Genomic DNA, 22,570 nt, shown 5'->3' with positions numbered 1-22,570 from the left:
GAAGACTCCAAACATTGAGTTATACACAGTTCTGCCTGCTAGTTTGCGATCTAACACATCCTGGAGAGAGACGTGTAAAACCGTTAGTGCTGCTGCTCACTGCGGTGACAAAGCTCATCAAACACACGCAGGGTTGTTTGACTGATTTTACCTCTCATATGTCTTATCGAGATAAAACAGAGATGGAGTGCAGACAAAATAATGAAATGGAGGGTAGCAGAACACAAGATGTAGCGGGATCCCCCATTGAGCTCGACAGGAGACAGACAGATGTCTAAACCGATGGCATTTGTTTCTCCTCTTCAAAGGCAGAAGCCGCTGCGTTGTCAGATAGATGAGAAAACTCTGTTTGCCTTCTTATTTGTTGTTGCTTTGGTGTTGCTTTTGGTTTTCTGCTTTTGCTTTGTGAGCGAAGGGCACATTTTATCCAGTTCTTTTACCCTTAAGTGGAGTGATGCTTTCATGGGGAGATCAGCAAAGTTCCCTTTCAAAGTTTAGTTCTCTTTTTTTCTGTCTGTTTATTTCTTTGTTTTGCGCTGGGATTGCGAACCTCTTTATATCGCCTGTGGACCCACTGAAGTGTATTTTGTGTGTTTTCCCTCAGCCACTGCGTATTGAGATCATCTTTCATTTGTCTTGTTTCGGTAGGGACTGATAATTGAATAGGTACATCATGTTCCCTTGAGAGGGAAACTGTACTCAATTTTTACTTCCAAATCTATCCTTGTCATCTGTTTTTATATCATGTTGCTTCCATTTAAAAACCCAAGCGTCCCTGATGCCCTACATCTCAACATGTTACCTATCAATATGTGTTTGTGCACATATTTTTTCTGCTGTATATTGGCCTGTGAGTTGTGAACCTGCGGCACGTTGCCCTTGTCTTCATTAACATTGATGCAGAGATACATACAAAATAGCTTTGTTGGTACAGTTCTGTGGGATTGTGTAAAAGCACAAAAATATTTGATGTGTGTTATGTGCGTGTGTGGCATGTGGCACTATGCCAGAGCTTTGCGATACTTTAACTGATGGACAATGAAGTATGTCACAGTTTGTGACAACTGTCATCTCACTGGCAACAGCTGTGCTGTGATATGATTATTCAGATACCATGTCATTATTCTAACTGTCACTGTATATACATTCAGTTTGTTTGTGTGTTTGTGTGAGTGTGCGTGCGTAAGTTACACATACCCTAAATGGCACCATGAATGACAGCTCCGTGGCCATTGTCTAGTTGCTCAGAGTCAACAAAGACACACACACACTCTCACACACAGACAGCTGCCCTTAAGGTTCTGTCTGTGCTCTCACTGCAGGATCTGGTCGGTAATAGTCTCACATCAGACAGGCAGGGTTGCAGGGTGAATCACAGCTTGTGGACAAGCTTGCCACAAAGAGCACTGTCAACAATGCTCCTTACTGGCCCACTTTCACACACTCACAGACTACGCAGGAGATTGAATTCTCTCCCAAACTGGAGGCATTTATAGTTATGAGCCAAGCACACGCTTGACAGTGATGCCCTAAAAGTATTCATTTCATTTGTCAACTGGAATTTACAGATACCAAAGTAAACAAATACCAATCGTACGTCTTACGTCTGCAAAACTTAAAGATCCAGTGTGTAGGATTTAGGGGCTCATATTGGCAGGAATGGAATATAATAAGTATGTTTTTGTTAGTGTATTATCACCTGAAAATAAGAAACATTGTGTTTTCCTTCTTTCCTGATTGCCTTAGAATAAGCCTTTTATATCTACATGGGGTCTTTGTCCATGGAGTCCGCCATGTTGCGCTGCCATGTTTCCTCAGTAGCCCAGAACGGACAAACCAAACACTGGCTATAGACAGGGCCTTTTGCATTTTTGCATCGTCCACTGTAGTTAGCAACCTTTTAGTTGGCAAACTGCGTTGGAAAAACACATTTTTTAACGCAAAGCTGCTGTAGTCAGTGTTTTTACCAGTTTAAATCACGGGGTGTGTTTGTTTTGGAAAGGAGGAGATCTCTGCTTGTAATTCAGTACCTGGTAAAAGCTCCCTGAATGTCTGGGTCTTAAGTGCACACAATAGCAAGTGCTGGGCTGGTGGCCCGTCTGTAACCAGCTGAGCTACATCCGAGAAACACTGATTTGTAACGTGAAACTGCTTTATTTCGTGTTTATACCGGTTTTAATCACCAAGTCCATTTGTTTTGGAGAGGAGAAAATCTCTCTGTGGATAATTTGGCTTCTGGTAAAAACCTCCTAAACAATGGACACTGAAGGAATTCTTGCAATCTGCAAATCACTGCTAGACGCCGCTAAATCCTATACACTGTTCCTTTAAAGGATATAACAGTGACTGTGTGTTTTGTTATGCCATTGTATGTCACATTAATAAGTTATTTTGTATGAAGATCTTACTTTACAATGAAAGAAATGATTACTGAAAGTGTCACCTCACCTCACTACTACTACTGAGGTAAATACTTATACTGTACTTATATCCTGCCTGGGTCAAAGACAGCTGTGCTTTGTAAATGGTTATGGCAGAGGGCTATACATATACTCACAGAACTAGAGTTCCACCCATGTAATTTACCTGCATTCAACACATTTCTTTATCTCTTGATTGTGCTGTTAACAAGCTTCCAGAAGGCTTGAACATTACGCACAGGCTACATTCATTTGTGGAGCAGGAATAAATATACCACTTTTAGCTGTTGTAAATAAACAGGGAAATTAGCTCCGACTTGGCAGTGTTAATGAGTTTGGGACAGATTCTGATGTATATTTGGGCTTTTTGCGGTCAATGTGTTGAGCATCTAAAGCAAGACACTTTTAACTTCATCAGCTCCTTCATCTACATCCCTGTGGGGGTTGCTTGCTAATGACTCTGTTGTGCTAACACACTCTCAAGAACACGCTCTCTCTCTTTCCCTCCCTCCTCACTCACACACTGTACATGCCCACAAAACACAAACACACGCATGTAAATACATACAGGCACAGTATGCTTTTGCACATATGGTTTGCCATTATTAGGGTAAATTAGTATGCGTACACAGTATCATTAGAGCACGTGAGTGTGCCTTTTATGTGTCAAAGACTCACGCTCAGTGTAACAGCTAATTAACAAGTGTGGAAGCTAAAAGAACTCCCTGATTACATTATTAGAGCTAGAGCTGAACTTATTTACAAAGTTTCAAGCCAATTTGGGTTTTGTTCAGTTGACCAGTCTTACCTGCTGACCTCTTGTCTGTCCGGTATCGACGCCTCTGCACAGCTAACCATCGACCAGGCTCGTGTGTCAATGAATAGGCCACGTATTCATATGTGGAGATAATTAGTTGAGTAAGGCAATCACTGTTAAATAATCAGTTCTGTTCGCATGAATTATTGCACTAAATAGCCTCATGACTCATTCATTACTCATTTTCTTTGTTTAAGTTGACACACAGGGTGTCTACAGGTCCTCAAAAAGTGTTAGAATGTCTTAAATTAAGTTTTCTTAATATGAATATTTTCGGTCACATTACTGCGAAAATGTCTCCAGCCTGACAGACTCAATGACTATTCACAATCATTGGACAGACTGAGGAATTGCAGTAATAAATAGCATTTATGACAGCCATGAGATTTTGTTTTCTTTTAACATTAAAATTAAACTCACCCAATTGTTATAATTTATGCTTACTGTTTATTTTGGACTGACATCAGTGGGTTTACTTGGAAAGAGAACTTGCACATGTGTGTCACAGACATACACACATATATAAGAGTCTTACATTTAACTTCTATCTGTAGACACCCAATCAATCTTGTGACAGAACTTTTCAACAGTTTTGTAAAACTCTCAACATTGATGTGGAGACCACTTTCTGAAGGTCTCAGTCTTGTCTCAGACTCCGATAAAGTGGACTCCAGATTTTATTTCAAGTAGGGCAGCATCATTATTATGATCGATTTGTCTCCTGACTATTTTTACAAGTGATCAATCGTTTCATCCATAAAATGTCAAAAAATTGTGAAAAATGCTCTTTACAATTTTACCAGAGCCCAAAGTGACATCTTGAGATTGCCTTTTTCTCCAACCAGCAGTCTAAAACCTGGAAACTCTTTCATTTACTGTCATAAATGACAAAGAAAACCAACAAATTCTCACATTTAAGAAATCAAATCCAGCAAATGTTTGACATTTTTGCTTGAAAAATGACTGAAACGCTTAATCGAGTATCAAAATAATTGGCAATTAATGTTTTTCCTATTGACTATTCTATTAATAGATCAATCTTGGCAGCTCTAATTTCATGACTGGTCAAAAATACATCTGTGGAGACATCACTTAATTGCCTGTGCAAAAAAGGCAAAAGTGTTAAAAATAGATGGCTAAGTTGATTTCAGCTCCTTAGTGTTTACGTTAGTGTGCCCATAGAATACAAAGAAGGATTCTCATGAATAAAATTAAACTCTGCAATGCCTTTTGATTATTTTATCAAGACATTTCTCATAGTCTTCAAGTGTTTTCAAGTGTACAAATGAAGAGAGATCTCTGCCTGTTTTCTGTGGGTGTTTTTATTTGAATGTGGATCTTCCTAATCAATTTGAGAAGTGCCTGTGATTTGCTTGTACCACATTTTATCCTATGTGTGTCATGCAGTGTGGGACTCACACTGGTCTGATCTTGGTCTCAGTTCCTGAAAGTCTTGGTCTCATCTCAGTCTTGACACACTCTAGTATCAGTCATAACTTTAGGTGACTACAACACTGCTGTACAACTGTGCTTTCTGTTTACTTCACAGGTCAGTATTTCCATAAAGTGATGCTTGACAAAGTTTTTTACAATGCACATCACATTTTAGTCTTAAAGTAGTGCGCTGGTCTTTTTCAGTAACAGTCAAATAGACTGGTACATTTAATCAGCCAAATTTACATCATAGGTATTTTAATTTAAGTTTGGCAGCAAAACTGGAAAAGACATTTTTTGTGCAAGATAAGGCAGCAGATGGCATTTAATACAATTTTCTCTAGCGTCCTAAGAGGATCCAATTTTATCTTCCTGTGCTGCACTTTGGAAACAATTCCATCTACCTCACATGCAAATGTAGGCGACTGTAGGTTATTAGATTTACACTTTCTTATAACTGATATAGACGACCTTCAGATCTAATCATTACATCCAGTTCTGTGCTCTCTCTTTTGTCTCCGAAAACCAGTTCATTAATCCACATTTCACATCGCCACACAATCCAAGGTCACCTTACCAATCCTCTTGTATGAAATATCTCTCGCTTTGGGAGCAAGTGACGGAATGGACGAGTTGACAAAAAGACACTTCAGACGGCCGACACAGAAACACGGCTGCCAAAGGGATCCGCTGCCTGCCTGTCACTGATAAATCACTCATTCTGCGCAAACACATGCACGGCCGTTCACATGCTGCTATACACACAAACACACACCTTTCACCCTCTTCCCCAGCCTATCCCATCCCATCCCACCTATCAGCCCGTGCAGTTTGTTTGAGAGGTTCATGATTATACACTTTGACCCCAGGGTGTGGAGGACCTCTGCCATTAGACTCTATTATGACCAAGGTTATCCAGGGACATATCTGTTAGTGTGAAATGATGTGGCCTGCCATTGGTCTAAGTGGCAGCCTGATGGATCTGTCAGCAACACAGGCACACATCATAGACATGATTAGAGACACAGAATGGGAGAAGCAGAGAATAAATGAAGGACAGGAGAGATGGAGGAAGAGGAGGAGGAGTGTCAGAATTGGTCTTGGGTGGGAAGGAGTAATGAGGAAGATTTGAAAGGGAGGGAGATGAATAAAGGATAAGGACTAGCAAGCTAGCAAGCAGAGACTATGTCCAGATCGATTTACATGTCTCTGGCATTGATCAAACTCCCCCGTGTAGGGAGTTTACCTCCGCTTCACAAAGGATGACTGATACAGTGATTATCAGAAAAACCTGCTGCGCCGACTGTGTATCCATGTGTGTTTGCGTGCATGTGTATGTGTATTAGTGAGGTCCACAGGGTGGATGGAAAAGCGATAAACAGAAGGATGAAAGTAAGAGAGAGATTACTTTTTTGCAGTTCAACGACTTTGACTGGAATAGATTTATACAAATATGATTTTATTTTGTGTTTTCTTTTGCTTTCAGCAGGACTAGCACAGTCATGGGAGATAACACGACTACCTAGCGCGCATGTTCCATCACCAAATACTGTTAAATCCATCACTCCAAGCCCTCTCTGTCAATTTATAAACCAATTTTGGATAAGCAGGTTCTCCCAGGAACACATGTTAATATCATCTTGAAGGTAGTGGCCATGCCAAACACAGGAAGAGCACATGAAGACACACTGTTGGATAGAGTTGGCTCTTTGTGACCGATGTGACCAATGTGTTGTGTGTGTGCATTTGCCCTTGAATCTGATGTCCATCCTTCCTGGTTACAAAGACGGACATGCATCACTCTAGAACCCCGTAACGCCTAAACATTTACATGCATGTGTAAGCAAGTATGCAAAGATACACACATGCATACATACACACCAGCTTGGCGACCCTCTGTTCCTGGCAGGAAACACAGATTCTGCCCCACTGGCTCACTGACCAACATATGGATGGATGGAGGTGGCTTGTGGCTTGCCGCGATCAGTGGCGTGTGTGTACAGTGTGTGTGCATCATGCGTTAATATGTCCACATGTCACCAGTATGAATGGGCGACGAGCTGACTGGTTTTGTCTGCAAGCCAGTCGTCAAGCTGCGCTGTCTCCTCCCCTTCTGCTCACTGACAGTTGGACCCACGTCTCCTTCTCTCCAGTCGTTACCCCATCCATACCTTACACCTTCTTCACCCATATGTTAACAGATAGGATTTCTCTATTTTACCCTCCCTGCAATTCCGTATTGAGATATTTGCTGAAGTTCAAATCAAGCAAATGAGATGTAGAAAACAAGCCTGAAAAGGGCTTATTTATGATGACTTAAATCAAGATTATAATATTAAAAAAGTTAAGTTAATCATGTTCTGTAGGACTTTTCAGAAAAACAAAAACTTACCAAATGACGAAAAGAGTTTAGACCACTATAACCTATTGAAAGTTCACCTCTGCTACTGCAATGTTGAGAAATATTAGGTTTACATGGATGTCTGGTTGAGTTAGAGTGAATTTATGAATAGATCATATTTGGAAAAAGAGTAATATCATAAATCATGACCAGCTGAAGTTTCTTAAATAAAGGAGATAAGGTGCAAGCATATCACCGGTTTGGGATTCGAACGTGATTTTGGAAGAAGAAAATTTTATCAAGGGTTATAGAAAATGCACACCCACATGTAGTTGTATGTAGTAAGTTAAAAAAGTATTTCACTGCTGGAGAGATGTTTTTATTTCATAAAACTAGGGTGTGTATGCAGTAGAACGATGCAAATACTTGTGCAATTTTGCTCAGGAGGTAAAAGACCTACAACTACTAGAATGCACAATACTGGTGGTGGGTGACTTAATGTGAGCTTGGTCGTTTTGACACAGGAAACAATATGGCGGCTGGTAACAAATGATCTCATATTACAGTTAAACAGTAACCTAAAATATGTTTCTGAAAACACCATAGTCGAGAAATAGGCATCACGGTAACAGAATCTTGGTTCATATTTGATTAGCACTGCTTAGTTTTACAGTTTGATCTCAGTTTTTTCACCCTTTATTTTCACAGTACAGGAAACAGTAAGGCACAGTACTGTTCACAAATTCTCATATTACAGCCAATTAGTGCACTAAAATGTGTCTCTGAAGACATTTTAGGTTAGAAATAGGCATCACATTAACATAATCTTGGTCTGTATTTGATCAACACTGCTGAGCTTTACAGTTTGATCTCAGTTTTTTCAGCCTCCATTTTTACAGTACAGAAAACAGTAAGGCACCCACTTCCTGTTCACAAATTCTCACATTACAACCAAACAGTGCACTAAAATATGTTTCTGAAGACATTTTAAGTTAGAAACAGCCAATATAGTAACAGAATCTTGGTTCATATTTGATCAGCGCTGCCTAGTTTTACAATTTGATCTGAGAGTGAGAGGGGTGGATCTCTCTCTCTCAATCTGCTTCTGTAGTCTTTATTTTTGAGCATGGTGGAAGGCAAATGAAAAAAAGTACAGTCTGTAGTTTGAGCAACAGCCCTAGAGCCAGTGACAGTAATGATATGAGCTGAGAGATGAGCAGGGAGGTCTGGGCGCTGGTAAGATGGAGGAAAGTTTACAGATAGTTCATTTACGCATACTGTTATGATACAAAGCTGGTGTAAAAACTGCTAAGTATCCCTTTAAGAGATGATAAAGGGTATGGTGAGAGTGTTTGGCCACAGATTATCAAACAAATTATTTTCTGTTGGAAACATAATTTGGTAACCATAAATAAGGTGAGTCTTAGAACCATATTTCAGGAATTTACACTACAAAATGTTGTGATACACTTAATCAAACGCTTTTGAAACATCTAGCAATATGGTACAAGTAAATCAACTGCTGTAGATATTTGGTCCATCAGATGAAGTAAAGGCATGTCGGTGGAATATCCTCTCATTGCCTTGATTGTCACATGCTTGCAGCTCCTGACATTGCCCCCTCATCGCCTTACCTATTCTCATTTCACTCTGCATAGGCTGTTTGGTGCACGGCGCTGCTAAAAAGGTTATCCTTTCCCTGTGTTGTGTTAATTGGCAACAAAAGAGGCTGCAAGACTCAGGGGTTTGTGCTGGCACTGCCACTGTGCTCTCTTACTGTCTGTCTCCTCTACATTTCTCTTTTAGTCTTCTCCATTGCAGAGAATTACATCTTCATCTCACCCGCATTCACTCATCCTTCCTCTATCTCTCTTTTGTTTTTCCCTCCATCCAGAAGCTCTTGCACGCACTGTTAGCATAGCCACCCGCTTTTTTTTATTTATTTTTTTTTTTTTTCATCTTACACACATGGCTGCCCTGTTGACTTTGATCCTCAGATCTCAGTATCAAGGGACCATTCACTCGCTCGCCTGGGGGAGGTGACAGAAATGTCTGTGTTTTCCTTCTGTGCGCATGAGAGAGAAAGAGGGGAAGGCGGGAGGAAGAGAGCGAGATGCAATAAGTGGAGAGTGAGAGATGACAGAGCCTGTGATCCAATATTTTCCCCTCTGAGGTTTTTGGGATGGCTTCTCTGTTCGGTTGCTCTGTGACATGTGTGACACGAATCTAATCTCTTTGCGTCTTTGTTGTTGCCTGGCTGTCTGTGATCCTCTGTCTCCTATCACTGGACTCTTAGCCACAGTGATGAAAACTATTGATGTCGCCAGTCATTTGTTTGCTCGTCCATTCAGCCATTCAGATCCAGGGCTGTAATTTAAAGAATCAATAGCGAGCTGATGGAACTATGCTAAACTAGCTCTCATCCTTTGAATTTGAAGTGACACGTGCGAGCACCAGTGGCTGCTTTGCCTCATTTGTCTACGTTGCTCCAGTCTTCCCAGTGCCCTTCTCATGCATAGTTTCCCCTTTCTGTTATAAAATGCCATCTGCACCTACAAATTACACCATAATTACAAGTAATAAATCATATCAGACGTAGTTTCAAACACAACAACATCGAAATTAAACTCCAGGGTGAAGAAAATGGTGCTCTAGCTTCTAATTTGAAGGGTAAGAATGTGTTTCTTGGAGCCTGGTAGTAAGATGTCATGTTTTCCTTGCAACCATATCACTTGTAGTCATCAGCACCAGCAGGGATCTCCACTGTAGTTCCAACATATTGATCCATTTAGTGTGGCCGAGTACAACACTGATAGGAAACCCTGTGGGTCAAAGCGTTGCCAATCAGCGCGTCCACCAGCAGGCTCCTGTTCTGATGTCTTCCGCTAATGATGTCCACTCCACACCGATCACTGCCGTACTTTACAAGACAAATTATCTCCCCGTCAAATAGCTAATTTGGATTAGTGTCACTCCTCGGGATCTTGTTCGACCTCTGCTTTCTGATGAGCTGTTTTTTTCATCCTGTTCTTCCTCTTGTAACACTGTTTGGTTTTCGAAAAATTGAGCAAATTGGCTTTACACTGAAGTGCTGAACACACGGAGAGATGAAAAGAGAAGGTGTGTGTTCATCTGACCACCCGTCCATCTGCTCGCGTGCTTGTGTTTGTGTGTTGCGGTGAAAGGTGTCCAAGTGCCTGCTAATAAAGGCTTAATGAAGTGCCACGGAGATATGGAGAGAACTGTCCACACTCACAGATGTGAAACTTAATGAGAGAGTGTGGAGCCATGCGCAGGAGCCAGGAAAGAGGATGACCACCTGGCATTTACACGAGCATGAAGTTATGGAGGTGTTAGATGTGTGTATGTGTGTTTGAGGCTTTGATAAGGAGTAAGCGAACAGTTAGTCACTATGTGTGCAGGATTTCTGTTGTTGTTGCTCTACCTGTCTCATTTGCCTTTCACCTGCAGATGGATGCAAGTTTAAAATGTATTTTGACTGATCATGAATTGTGGGCTATTTAATGAAACTGTTGTACTGTATAATGCGTGAAAAGAGAAAGGGTTGCTCCACAGATTTACATTAGTGTGTTAATCAACAGCTAATCTTGCAATAAGCAGGCGGTTGTACAGTTAAGTCTTCACATTAAGCCTCATTTCTCTTATTTCAATTAACTAAAAGGAGGCGCTTAGAGGAAGCTTAGGAAGCCAGCTGCTGGCTCTGTAGCGTTTCGACAGCTCATCTCTCCCTGAGTCCTGGGTAGCATTAGTCTCTCTGCAGGGAGTCCTGCTGCCAGCTAGCTATAGCTAGCCACCATGGGCCCATTCTTAACAACACACCTTAGCCTCAGGTGAGAAAGTGGCACTGGTGTACCGCTGCTGATAGCGCTCATTAGTCTCTGGATTACCCCTGATTAGCCTAGCCGTTACTCCCACTGATACTCTATGCTAATGCTAATTACGCATTTACCGCTTTACCCTTTCTAGACAACCTGTGTGCCTAGCTTTATTAGCTTTATATTTTCCCATGACTATTTCTTGGCTGCAGCCCCAACACCAGTTGCACCGTGTTGCATTTTTCTCTTCAGTGACTGAATGTAAGCAAATTCAGCAGGTTTTTATCACACACTCGATAAAGACTGGAGATAGGGATGCTGCTATTTGGGCAGAAACTAATCATCAAACGTGTGTCAAGATAGGGTGCAGCGCCTACCTGAGCTGACAGTAATCACGAATACAAGCTGTTCTGAAATGAAAAACAATGCGAGAGCATAATTAAGGGGGAGGAACCTGATTTTACGCGCGGTCAAGCATACAGCTTTGTGGCAGTTTAACAAAAACAGAGTTGGCTGGCAGATCAGAGCTTCGACTTCATTCCACATGAGCGTTCTTAAAGTTAAGCCACGATGAGTGTGACATTAAAGCAGCGTGAAGGCTGTCACAGGCAAGTGACAAAGTGAAATTGACTTTGATGAGATTGAGATGAGGCAGAGGAGCCTTTAACTCGCGCAGTCCTTTCATCTTTGTCATTGTCAGTAGCGGCTAGGCGCGGAGGGTGGAGTGAGGGGATGGACAAGAAAGGTGGAGGAGAAGGATGAGCAGATAAGCGCGAGCAGAGCAGGAGAGCAGCGCAGGGGGGCTGAAGATTAGCAGTGGCTTCTGTCGAAGTGGGTTCCATGCTGATTTTCAGTGGCAGCTGTACATGCTGACTACGACTCTCCGGAGATGCTGACACAAATCCAAACTGATCTGCTCGATTTTGGTGAAATTCAGCTCTCACCAGTCTCACAGTTTGTTGTATGTCTCTCAGCAGCTCTGTAAGCAAAAAAAAAAAAAAAAAGAACTTAGAAACTTGTGTGGACTCAGCCATCTGTTTGTTGTGGACACGGTGCTGTGTTTACGTACAACCACTGCCACTGTTGGGAGAAAAAGCCTCCCTGGGAGACGTTGATGTACCTGAGTGGACATTTTGACCCCAATTCACCCGCAGGCTGCACTCTTCGTGGACAGAAATGTCTGACTCTGACAGGTTACTTCATGTTTCTTATCAAACCAAGCTGATTTATGTTAACCTCAAGCAAACCAGCAGACTATGAAATATGATTGCAAAGTATTCAACTATAGGCTCGTATTGTGAGAGAGGAGAGGACACCATTTTCGTAAGATAAGACAAACACAACCTGTTTTCCTTCACTTTTTTTGAAGCAAAACTACATTTTCCACCTGAGATAGCAGTGCTTGCTGGCCTGGATGCCAACCAGAGTGTGGTCAAAGCTTATCTCTGTCCTTTCTGCCAGTAGAAAGTGCCAGTCAGCTCCTTTCATTGGTTTACTCATTCCTTTTAAGCCCTTATGCCGGTTGTGCGAAGTGTTACTACAGATTGCTGCTCCTCAGATTTGTCTCTCTAACAGTGACCTTCACAGGTGACCTCAGAAAAACGATTGGCAAGAACTCATCACAGGCTGTTTTTTGGGGTCAGTTGTTTTTTTCCCCCCTGGTACTTTAGTTTGGCAGCAGCGAGAAGAAAGTTTCAGTTTGAGAGGGCAGATTAGGACAATTGGTCCTGGAGTGCTTTTAGGAACTTAAATGTGTTGATGTTACACTAATCAAATCTCTTTTTTCTCCCCTCCCCCTTCCTGCCTCTTTCCCTGTCTGTCCTTTTCTCATCAGGTGGAGCGAGAAATAGCTATTCTGAAGCTCATAGAACACCCGCATGTCTTAAAGCTACATGATGTCTACGAAAATAAAAAATACTTGTAAGTATCACCAGTGGATTGTGGTCCACTTTTGATTTATGCTAAATCCTAAATATACTGCACGCACTGAATGATTGTTTGTATGAAGACTTTTATGGCTCATGTATATCATTATTGTCAAGTGCTCTTTTGGAAACTAGAACAGTCTTTAAAACAAGGGCGTAGGTTGCATGTGGACGGTAGTGACATGGCCCTACCAGTTTTTTTGGGAGGACAGAATGTCCCTACCAATATTTGAGCAAACCTGTTCATATTATCCGCATACTAACAGCTCTGTGTGCGGAAATTCGGGACAAATCGTATCTTGTAGTCATTCAGTAGGATAAGGAACAGTGAAGCCCATGGGAAAATCCCATAGGCGTAAACTTTTATGCCTGATTCAAAGTGTTTTCATTTAGTTTTGTTGGTTTTTTGTTCATTTTATCTGTCATTTTTTTTTTGGTATCTTATTTTTGTCTTGAAACATAATGACTTTATTCCAGTTACATTACAGGTTTATTTTGGTAATATAACAATAATTCTCTCAAAATATCATAACAGTAGCCTCAACTTGTAAGAGAACATCGATAAGTGATATATATTTGTGCGGAAAGTTTTGAACATGAGCAGAAATCTTGCTGAAACGTATTGCGATATTACAGTCCAGGGGTTTATAAATTAAATAAATGAATTAATTTACCATTGATGTGAATAGGTGTCACATGCACATTTACTTCCCCAAACAAAAGACACAAAAGAGAATGGAAAAGTAAAATATGCATAGTGTCAATGTGTGTTGACTCAACAGAGATAACATTGAATGAGAAAAGGCGATCCACAGGAGAATAAATATTTGAAAGCAATACAGAATGCCTGAGAGCCTTACTGAATATTATTTTATTATAGCCTGTTTTTATGTTTTGAATCATTGGTTGAATTTTGTGGGGGCTTTTTCACATAAATAAAGACATGTCTACCATAAACTGATACATAAAACTTCACCAGAATGCAGGACATGAAGTATTGGACGCTCAAAATTTCCTCAAGGAGGCCCCCACATCCTCTGCTTAATGTGTCCCCCATTAATGTTGAAATCAAACCTGCTCCCTTGCTTTAAAATACCACAGATTGTTTTGTTGGCCCCGCAGAGCAGTTATGATTGCTGTATTATGATTGGAGGGCAGCAGTGATAGCCTTGGAGGGGCTGATGCTCCATTAGTATTGGTGTGAAGCATTTAATTTAGCCGCACACGCTAGGGGACTGCTAATAGGGAGAGGAAGTCTGCGTAATGTAAACACCATGACACGCTTGTCAGAGGCAACACCATTGCATTAAGAAACATTAGCCGTGGGGAGTGGCAGCCGCATTAGGCCGCTGCAGCCGCTGCACACGCAGGCACACACATAAATCTATTAGCGAACTTTAACAGCGGTGAGTGACAAGCCCATCAGTAGCTTATAGTAGCCCTCTTGATCCACAGAGGACTGTTTGTCAACTAAATGCAATTAGTTCTCATCTTGAGCTTACAGGCCAAATGGGATTGGACATGCAGTACTGTACATGTCATCCTTTAAGATGATAGGAATAGCAGAATATTGTGATTCATCGTATAATTGGATTATTAAAATCACATTTTGTGCCCGTTGCTTCATCACTTTTGACAGTTGGTCACTAGTAGCCTCCCCGAAGACAAATTGCTTTACATTTGAATCACGAGTGACTTGAGTGCACTCGGCGCTCCGCATCAGTGATGTCTTCTTTTAGATGAATATTGTTTAGTCTTCCTCAGATATCTCCACTTCAAAGCCAATAAATGATAGACACACTTTTGAGCAAGCAGTCCCAGAGCTTTTAAGATTTATTATGCTGCTGGCACAGATCCCACCACAAGCTGTTTAAAATGGTGTGGTGTGTGTGTGTACAAGAGGTGAGGGAGACGTGGAAGGAGTTTGATACATAGCCCACCAATATTTTATTTATGGATATTTCATTGCTCGAAATGAATGAATGATCACACCATGATGTTGGTATAAATTATGCTTTTGAGAATGAAAAATGGTCGCTGAAAAAAAAGCTCATAACCCATGTAAGTACACTTGATTTGTAACAGTGTTGCTATGAGCTGTTTTATTTCAGCTTTTTGCTGCAGTTTTGAAAAGGTAACAAAATAATGAATGGTAACACAGGCAAGACAAATCCTCTTAAAGACCTATTTGTGTTTGCTGAAATACCATTTGGAAATGATGAGCCCAAAGTCCCACATTCACAACTCACATTGCTGAAAATGTGATGATGTTTCTTATAAACTGTGATTTGTAACTTTCATAAAGAAAATAACTTTTTTTCATATTTGCTGAAACTGTCTCTTTATTCACACAGCACTAAATGAGACAGATAATCTGTGAAAAAAAAAATCATATTCCACTGCCTACTCTATTGCCTTGTAGCATTTTTTAAAACAAATTTTGGACCTATTTTGCCTTTATTATAGTGCAGCTGGAGACTGACAGGAAAGTGGGGATAGAGAGGGGCAATGACACACAGCAAAAGGCCGCAGGTTGGAATTGTACCCTGGCCGCTGCAAAGGACTAAGCCTATACGGGGTGCACACTCTACCAGATGAGCTTTAGGTCGCGCCACCTTGTGGCATTTCTAATGGCATTACATCATGTCAATGAAAACAGCACATCAGAGCTGAGGAGTCTCTAACGCAACTGTCAGACATGTGAATCAGTGCTCACAAACTGCAGTCAAACCATCAAACTAAGCAACGATTATCATGTATGGATCAAGATTGTGTTATTGCATTGTTTATTTCAGTCAGGAACACTAGAGAAGACAACTTTTATTTCCATTTGCAGTATTATATTTGGAGGTATGGCTCTGTTCTGGGGCCTCTCTGCCTTTCCTCGGGTTACGCAGAAAGCCTCTTCTATGCGCCTACATGGAAAGCCTGTGTGGAAAGCCCTAAGGTGGAGAGAGCACACCTCTCTGCCCTTCCATGTGCAAATGAGGAAAGCCTTAGGCAGGGAGAGGGAGTAAACTTCCCTGCCCTTCTGTGCGCCTACATGGAAAGCCTAAGGCAGCAGCAAAGACCCCCCAGGAACAGAACAGAGTAAGCATAAAGGGAAAACAGAAATGACACTGATAAGTCAGATACAGCATGAAAAGGAGGAGGCAGGTTGCAAAGCATCTTGCAGAGGAAGCAGCAACAGTAGGCAGGCCAGAGCAGTTTAAATAGGGCACCCTGAATGAGATTTGCCAATTGGTTGCATAAAAAGGAATCATGTGATCTATCAGCTGACTCCCTTCCATCAGTCAGCTGCTGTAGCTGGGATGTGAGCTGAGCTTGACATCGTGTCTGAACTGACGCTGTGCTCAAATTCTCGCCTCAAATGTTTTCAGAAACATATTTTAGTGCACTGTTTAGCTGTAAAAGGAGAAAGTTGGTCCAGGCAGTGGGTGGTGCTTGGTACTTAGGACGACATTATACAGCTAAATGATACACTAAAAATACGTTCCTGAAAACATTTGAGGGGAGACATAAGCAATGCAGTAACAGAATTTTGATTCACATTTGATCAGCACTGCCAAGTCTGACAGTTTTACTGCAGTTAACAAGCCGTGATTGACATGATTGACAGTTCAGTTAGAGACTCCTTAGCTCTGATTGGTTGTTTTTTTGGCATGTTACAGTAGATTCTGGCAAATGCGAAGCAGTAGGAGAAGGAGAAGGGGTCTCTGTCTCATGTACTTCTTTCAGAATATAGTGATAGATTTAAGCAAATAAAAATGTCACCAACTCTAGCTGTAATAGTCACACTATTAAAGACAGCGAGAGAGCGAAAGCAAAGTATATAGCAGTTAATTTAAAGTGGTACTCCAGTGATTTAGTGTTGCACTTCTATTAAGTTGGGGTACTTGCGAGAAACGGATTAAAAAACCATTTGTCAAAGTCTGTGCAGCACAGGATGAGATATCCTGACCCCATTATAGGTCAAACTCTAAACGTGCTCTATCCTACAATTCCCACAATGCAACTCATTAGCGTCTCTTTATTAGACCATCCCAGCCTGGTAAAAGCCCACTTACCGCAGTTCAAAGTCCACACCCCTGCTTTTTTAAGAGGCTTTTCATTGTAGTCTCTTAGTTGAGGTGACTCTGGTGACATAACTAGTTTTGTTTCAGCAGCCTTTAGAAAGCTCCCTTTCAGTTCCACAATGAATATTATGCAACAGTTTTAATTTATAAAGTATGAGCGCCTCTTTTATGTGCTGCCATTATACTTTACAGTATAATGGAACAATATAAATCATCTGCATTCACCTACTGTGGTCTGGTTGTTATTCAGTACATGCCAAAGCTATCAAGGTTTTGTCGTAGCCAGCTTTTTTGGCTTTAAGGGTTATTTAGTGGGCACATGCTCTGTGGACAAGTACAGTTCGCAACACTGTAGTGTAATCAATAAACCTGGGGACTTGCATGTAGACACACACATCCACAGCAGGGAAAGAGAGAGAAGAAAGGGAGTATTTCACCGCCTGTCTGAGTTTCAATTTGTCCTAGTGAAGATGGAGGGAGTTTCAGCACAGGATATACGAGCAGGCCGGTCCGGAGCAGGGGCAGGGCACACACTGGCTCTCAGCCCACAGATGCAGCTTTCGACCTGGGCCAGCGAGAGATTAATCACCTCCCTGTCCCCTTGCAGCCCCAGGGCAGACTGTCTTCCCCCACAAGCCATACAGGCTCGAAGGCCACCTGAAGAATGGCCGTTAGAAACGTGATGGCAGGGGAGATTGTGTGTAGAGGCATGTTTGGGGACGGTAAAAGAAGGAAGGAATTACAACACAAGTACTGCATATCTATAGCAGGGAACTTTTTTTCCCAATATCTCTCTTTCTTCCTCTCTTTTGTCTCCTTTGCTTGATTAACCGAGTGCTGAGACAAAGACTGTCACAGAAGCTTACAGCGTCTGCACCTTAGCAGAATTTACAAGCTTCTAAATCCCTTATGTCTAAGAGCTTTTCACACAACTTTTCCATCTTTTTGTGGTGTAACGCAACTTTATCATCCCTCTGATGCCTCCCATCGGAGGTCAGAGTGTATAGTATATCAGAACCCTTCACATATATTGTAATACACTGTTGGCATGCTTCATTCTCAGACTGTGGGGACAGCTTACAGATGACAGAATGAAAAATAAACTGTCAACATGATATGACTTTGGGGAGATCAGATCATTGATCCTGGGTGTTTTGTCTGTGTATAACAGCTGTAAGGGAACTGTTTTTCCCATATTGCTCCAGTTCTTACAGACCTCTGAGGTCCTGAGCTTTCCCTGTTTCTTAAGTGCTGTTTCAGAGCTCTGTGGAGAACAGGTATATTTCCCTGTCTCTATAAGGGATATCTTTATTTTCTGTGTGCTTTTTCAGCAGTTATTTCTTGAACTGATTTCCCTTTCTCGCTCTGTCTTTCTTTCTCTCAGGTACCTTGTGCTAGAACATGTGTCTGGTGGTGAGCTGTTTGACTACTTGGTGAAGAAGGGCAGGTTAACACCTAAAGAGGCCAGGAAATTCTTCAGACAGATCATGTCTGCCCTGGATTTTTGCCACAGTCATTCCATATGGTAAGTGAAATGATTCGCGTGCAGAAAGACTGGTGGGAGCGTGCTGGTAAAAACACTGAATGAAAACATCCCACCTGTCTCTTTTTGATGCTATTCATAGACGCTTTTCACTGCTGGGAGACAAAATGGACAACAAGTGGGGCAATAATAAGAAAGGGAAGATAATGTTTAGGTTTTACTATACATGGATAAAAGTAAGTTAAAGTAAAACAACTATAACAAGTGAATACATTCATTTAATTAAGTGTAATCAATTACAATAGTATGTGAGATGATCTGTCTATGCATAAAAGTAAACCTAATATATGAAGTGGAATCCTGCCTCCATTTTAGGGCTGTACCCAACTCAGAATTATATTGGTCAAATTGGATTTGGTTCAATACAAATATTCAACTATCTGGCCCTCCATATTGAATTTAGAGAGACAGCGACGTTTCCATAATATAGTAAACAATCCAAGTTAGCCCTCATTCATGCTAACCACACTAACAACGGATCGGAAATGTGAATCAGCATCTTTTGCAGACACTAGATATCAAACAAAAGCCAGAGACAGTATTGTATGAAGTTGCTGTCAGTTGTAAATTCACCACTTCTAAGCAGAAGGCACGAGGCTCACAGAGCTCTGGGCAGCTGTCTCCATCTCATATAGAATCACCCTGGGTCTGGGTCTACAGCTGCCTGTACCGGAGAGCAGCATGAAAGTGCTCACTCTGCAGCTTAATCTGGGGGTTAAAACTCTCCCAGAAGTACGAAGTACGTCAAGAAACAAACAACGGGGCCCTAGTCCGTCTACACTTACATATCTTTGTCATGTAAAGTGGATTCACAATGAATTACACAGAAGTTCTGGTACTCACTCTAACTTTACACTGAGTCACCATGCCATTTTAGACAACAGTGAACACCACATGACTATCTATTATCAGGTACTTGGGCTTAAAACCATAAAAAAACACCTTCCCTGTCTGCATAAAACCATCACATACATTTAAAAAGACAAAACAGCCAATAAACAAGCATACCCAGGAGGTGTAACAAAGTCAATTTAGTTGTCATACAACATTGAACAAATAATAACTTCCCAAATAATGAATTTTAAAAAGATACAGATTCTTCCTGAAGTGAATCAACAATCTAAATTTCAATCAGTTTATTCATAGCTCGAGAGTGCTGTTTAGGTTTCAAACCAGTGATTCAATATGGAGATTACAGAACTGAGAAAACTGGATATTTCTTGTTATGAAAGTGTTTATTTTTCCTCTTTGTTATTAAAGTTTCAGCTTAAAAAGCTGAGGATGGTTGACACATGTCAAATAGACGGAGTCAAATACACTAACATGTATCATGTCATATGGCCAGATAATGCAGCCCACATGGGATTTTTTTTGCTCTCATGTGACATAGATGTGATTGTTTTCAGAGTAGTGTGGACACAGGAATATGGCTTTTGTCCAATCAGATCTGGGCCACTGTCAGATGTGGTCCTAAATCGGATACATATCCAATCACTGGCCATGTGACCGCTGTGACAACGGTATTGGAATTCATGTGTTTGATTCATCATACAGTGTCTGGGTGATCAGTTGAAACTACAGAAGGCTACCAGACACTTTCTGACTAGGACAGCTTGTCTGCATGCCATGACAATGTTGTCGTAAGATACCGACAGAGATATTGAAATGTAGCCCTGGACATCCTAAAATTTTGGAGAAACTGTTTCTGTGTCAAACCCTCCACATTGTGGCCCCACTACTTCTGACTCCTCTCCTGGCCGCACCCACACCTCTCTTTACAGACCTACTTATAGAGTTGTAGCTCAGCGTTCTGAGTTTCTTTGTCTTCTCATCCTCGAGCCATTGTTCCAAGAGCTCATATTCTCGTCAATAGCTCGAAAATTTCCCTTTTCATGACAGCCCTGTATCCTGAAAGCAAACAAAGGTCCAATTATGTTATTTTGCTTAATAATTAGCCGTATGCTTTGTTTGAAGAGTGCCATCGGAGAAGGAGCCCTTCAGAACAGTGGGCAGTCTGCTTCTCAGCATATGAGCAATTGTCATCCGACATCCATAGCAAAACCTCAGGGGATGTACGTGTGCACAACTATGCCTGTTTTGCAAATGTTCCATTTTTGATGTTGTGCATGTGTGTGACGTTATTGGTCACATGTGAGGCATTTCAGTGCAGAGATTTGTTCACACTGATGTCAGATTATGTGTCACTTCAAATATGAATGTGAACAGTCCAGGCAGGAAGATCAGATCTGGGGAAAAAAGCAGAATTGAGCACTAAGCCCTGTAATGTGAACATAGCCTAAAAATATAACTGACTCAACAGTGTGAGATGTATTTCTTATAATTAGCTAAAAGATAGTTTCTCATGAAACATCTGAGACTACTAAGAGTGGTTATTGTAATGACTAAATAATAGCTTTCTAGCACATCATTGTTATGCTTGAAATACAGATGGTTCACTCCTCCTCCAGATACAGTGCTCAGGTATCATTTTTAGAGCTACACAGAAGTGAGTTTTTGTTAATACGCAGCACATTTTCTTTACTGTGCTCTGCTCAGTGTTGATGCATTGTATTTGTTAGAATTTGCTTCCAGGTACTTACTAATGTGATGCATTGTGTTTGGCTTCAGGGGGTAATTTAACTGTTTACAACCTCATAGACTAGAGGCAATCATATATACTTGAGAAGTCAAACATGTCAGCGGGGACTGATTCAGAGCGCTCGTTTCTGTGTGTGCGTGTGTGTTTCGTGTATCCATTTGTGATCTTAAAGCAGAGAGTGAAGGTTTTTTTTTTCTTCCTCTTCAGAGAGCGTATGCCTTTGCTCTGCATTTTGTCCTCCTGTGCCTGCACAGCAGAGCACAAGGACCATAGAGCGGAATGAGTTCAAGTGTATTTATTTTTACCTTGGTCACAATTTAATCTCCAGTGACTTTAGAGAAATGGGAAAAAAAACTGAATGACGTGATAGCAACAAAAAATAAAACTACATTCACCATCAGTCGCAAGGAATGATCATATCAAGGGCGTTAAGCATGGCCAGCCATGCTTTACAGCAGGCGCCAGGTGAAAACAAGTAGAGTACATGGAGATATAAGCATGTAAAATGAGGTGAAACACAGTAATTGTACAGGCGAGAGATGGGACAGAGGTTGGTGTTACAGTGTTCCCACTCTGCATTGGTACTCACATGTGTTATTAGTGGTTAGTCTAATAGTTCTCTCTCGTACTTCTGTAATGTTTCTTTTATATTTATACTGGTTTTGTTCTGTTAATCCTATTTTAAAGCTGTTCTGTTTCAGACCTGGACAAATTTAAGAGTTTCTTAGAAGAGAAAGGTCAGAGTAAAGACCAGATCATGGGTGCAACTCCACTTGAATTATTGATAAGAATTCTGAGGTCACTCATGGGACCCGATCTTGCACCCAGTGCAAAGCAGCGCACATTGCTGGTTTCAGACTGGCGCAGTAGTCATTTCAATGGCCAGCGCCCATGTTGTGTAAGTAGCAATTGTACGTCTTTGCCATATGGTGCACATAGGCATGTAGGCCTTAAAAATGAAGTGTGATCAGGGGCAATGAAATGTGATTGCACCATTACCCAACAAAAACCTGGTCTACAGTCAGAATAGCAGAGTGTTTTCCCGCTATTTAAAGGGCAGGTTATTCAGATAGTAAGATGAGCCTACACAAGGCAATTCCACTCTGCTTGTGAAGCACCAAAGGATGAACAGGGTGGGTAAAATAATACATCATTAATGAGGAAAATATTAATAACATTCGCTTGAATGTGAACATAGCAGAGAGCAGAGCAGAGCTGCAGAGGTGTTGTCTCACAGCAGACTCTATGAAGAGAGACAGAGAGTATTACTTCATTGATTATTTCAAAAGCTAAAAGTTTAGTACTGTTCCCTCTTTCAAGGTTGTAACTGCCATTTTTAGTTTCACTGCTTAAACGTCCCTCGATATTTGCTGCAGTGACAGTAATGCTCTGACAGGATTACTCTCAGCAGAAGACCACGCACTCTTCTAGTTTGCCCAATCTGCCATGTCAATAGCAAAGTTCCAGGTGCAGACACCCCTGTCTTTTAAAGGGATCACACCCATGATTAATTAAGGGACTAAATACACTGAATACTTTTGCTCCTTGCACCTTACTTTGTACCCAGATTATGCAGTGT

At 41.2% G+C, this 22,570-nt stretch overlaps 1 protein-coding gene across 3 annotated transcripts in view; it reads left to right on the top strand.

Annotated features, from left to right (window-relative positions):
- LOC125888058 (serine/threonine-protein kinase BRSK2) overlaps positions 1-22,570 on the top strand; it is a 197,902-nt gene that overhangs the window by 125,244 nt on the left and 50,088 nt on the right. For all 3 annotated transcript variants that reach the window (XM_049575235.1, XM_049575236.1, XM_049575234.1), the window contains exons 3-4: positions 12,683-12,768; positions 18,234-18,374. In XM_049575235.1, the coding sequence (XP_049431192.1) occupies positions 12,683-12,768; positions 18,234-18,374 (227 nt within the window). The remainder of the gene's footprint in view (positions 1-12,682; positions 12,769-18,233; positions 18,375-22,570) is intronic.

Source organism: Epinephelus fuscoguttatus, linkage group LG4, assembly GCF_011397635.1.
Source record: "Epinephelus fuscoguttatus linkage group LG4, E.fuscoguttatus.final_Chr_v1".
Taxonomy (NCBI): Eukaryota; Metazoa; Chordata; class Actinopteri; order Perciformes; family Serranidae; genus Epinephelus; species Epinephelus fuscoguttatus.
This window is presented reverse-complemented; position numbering and strand designations above follow the sequence as displayed.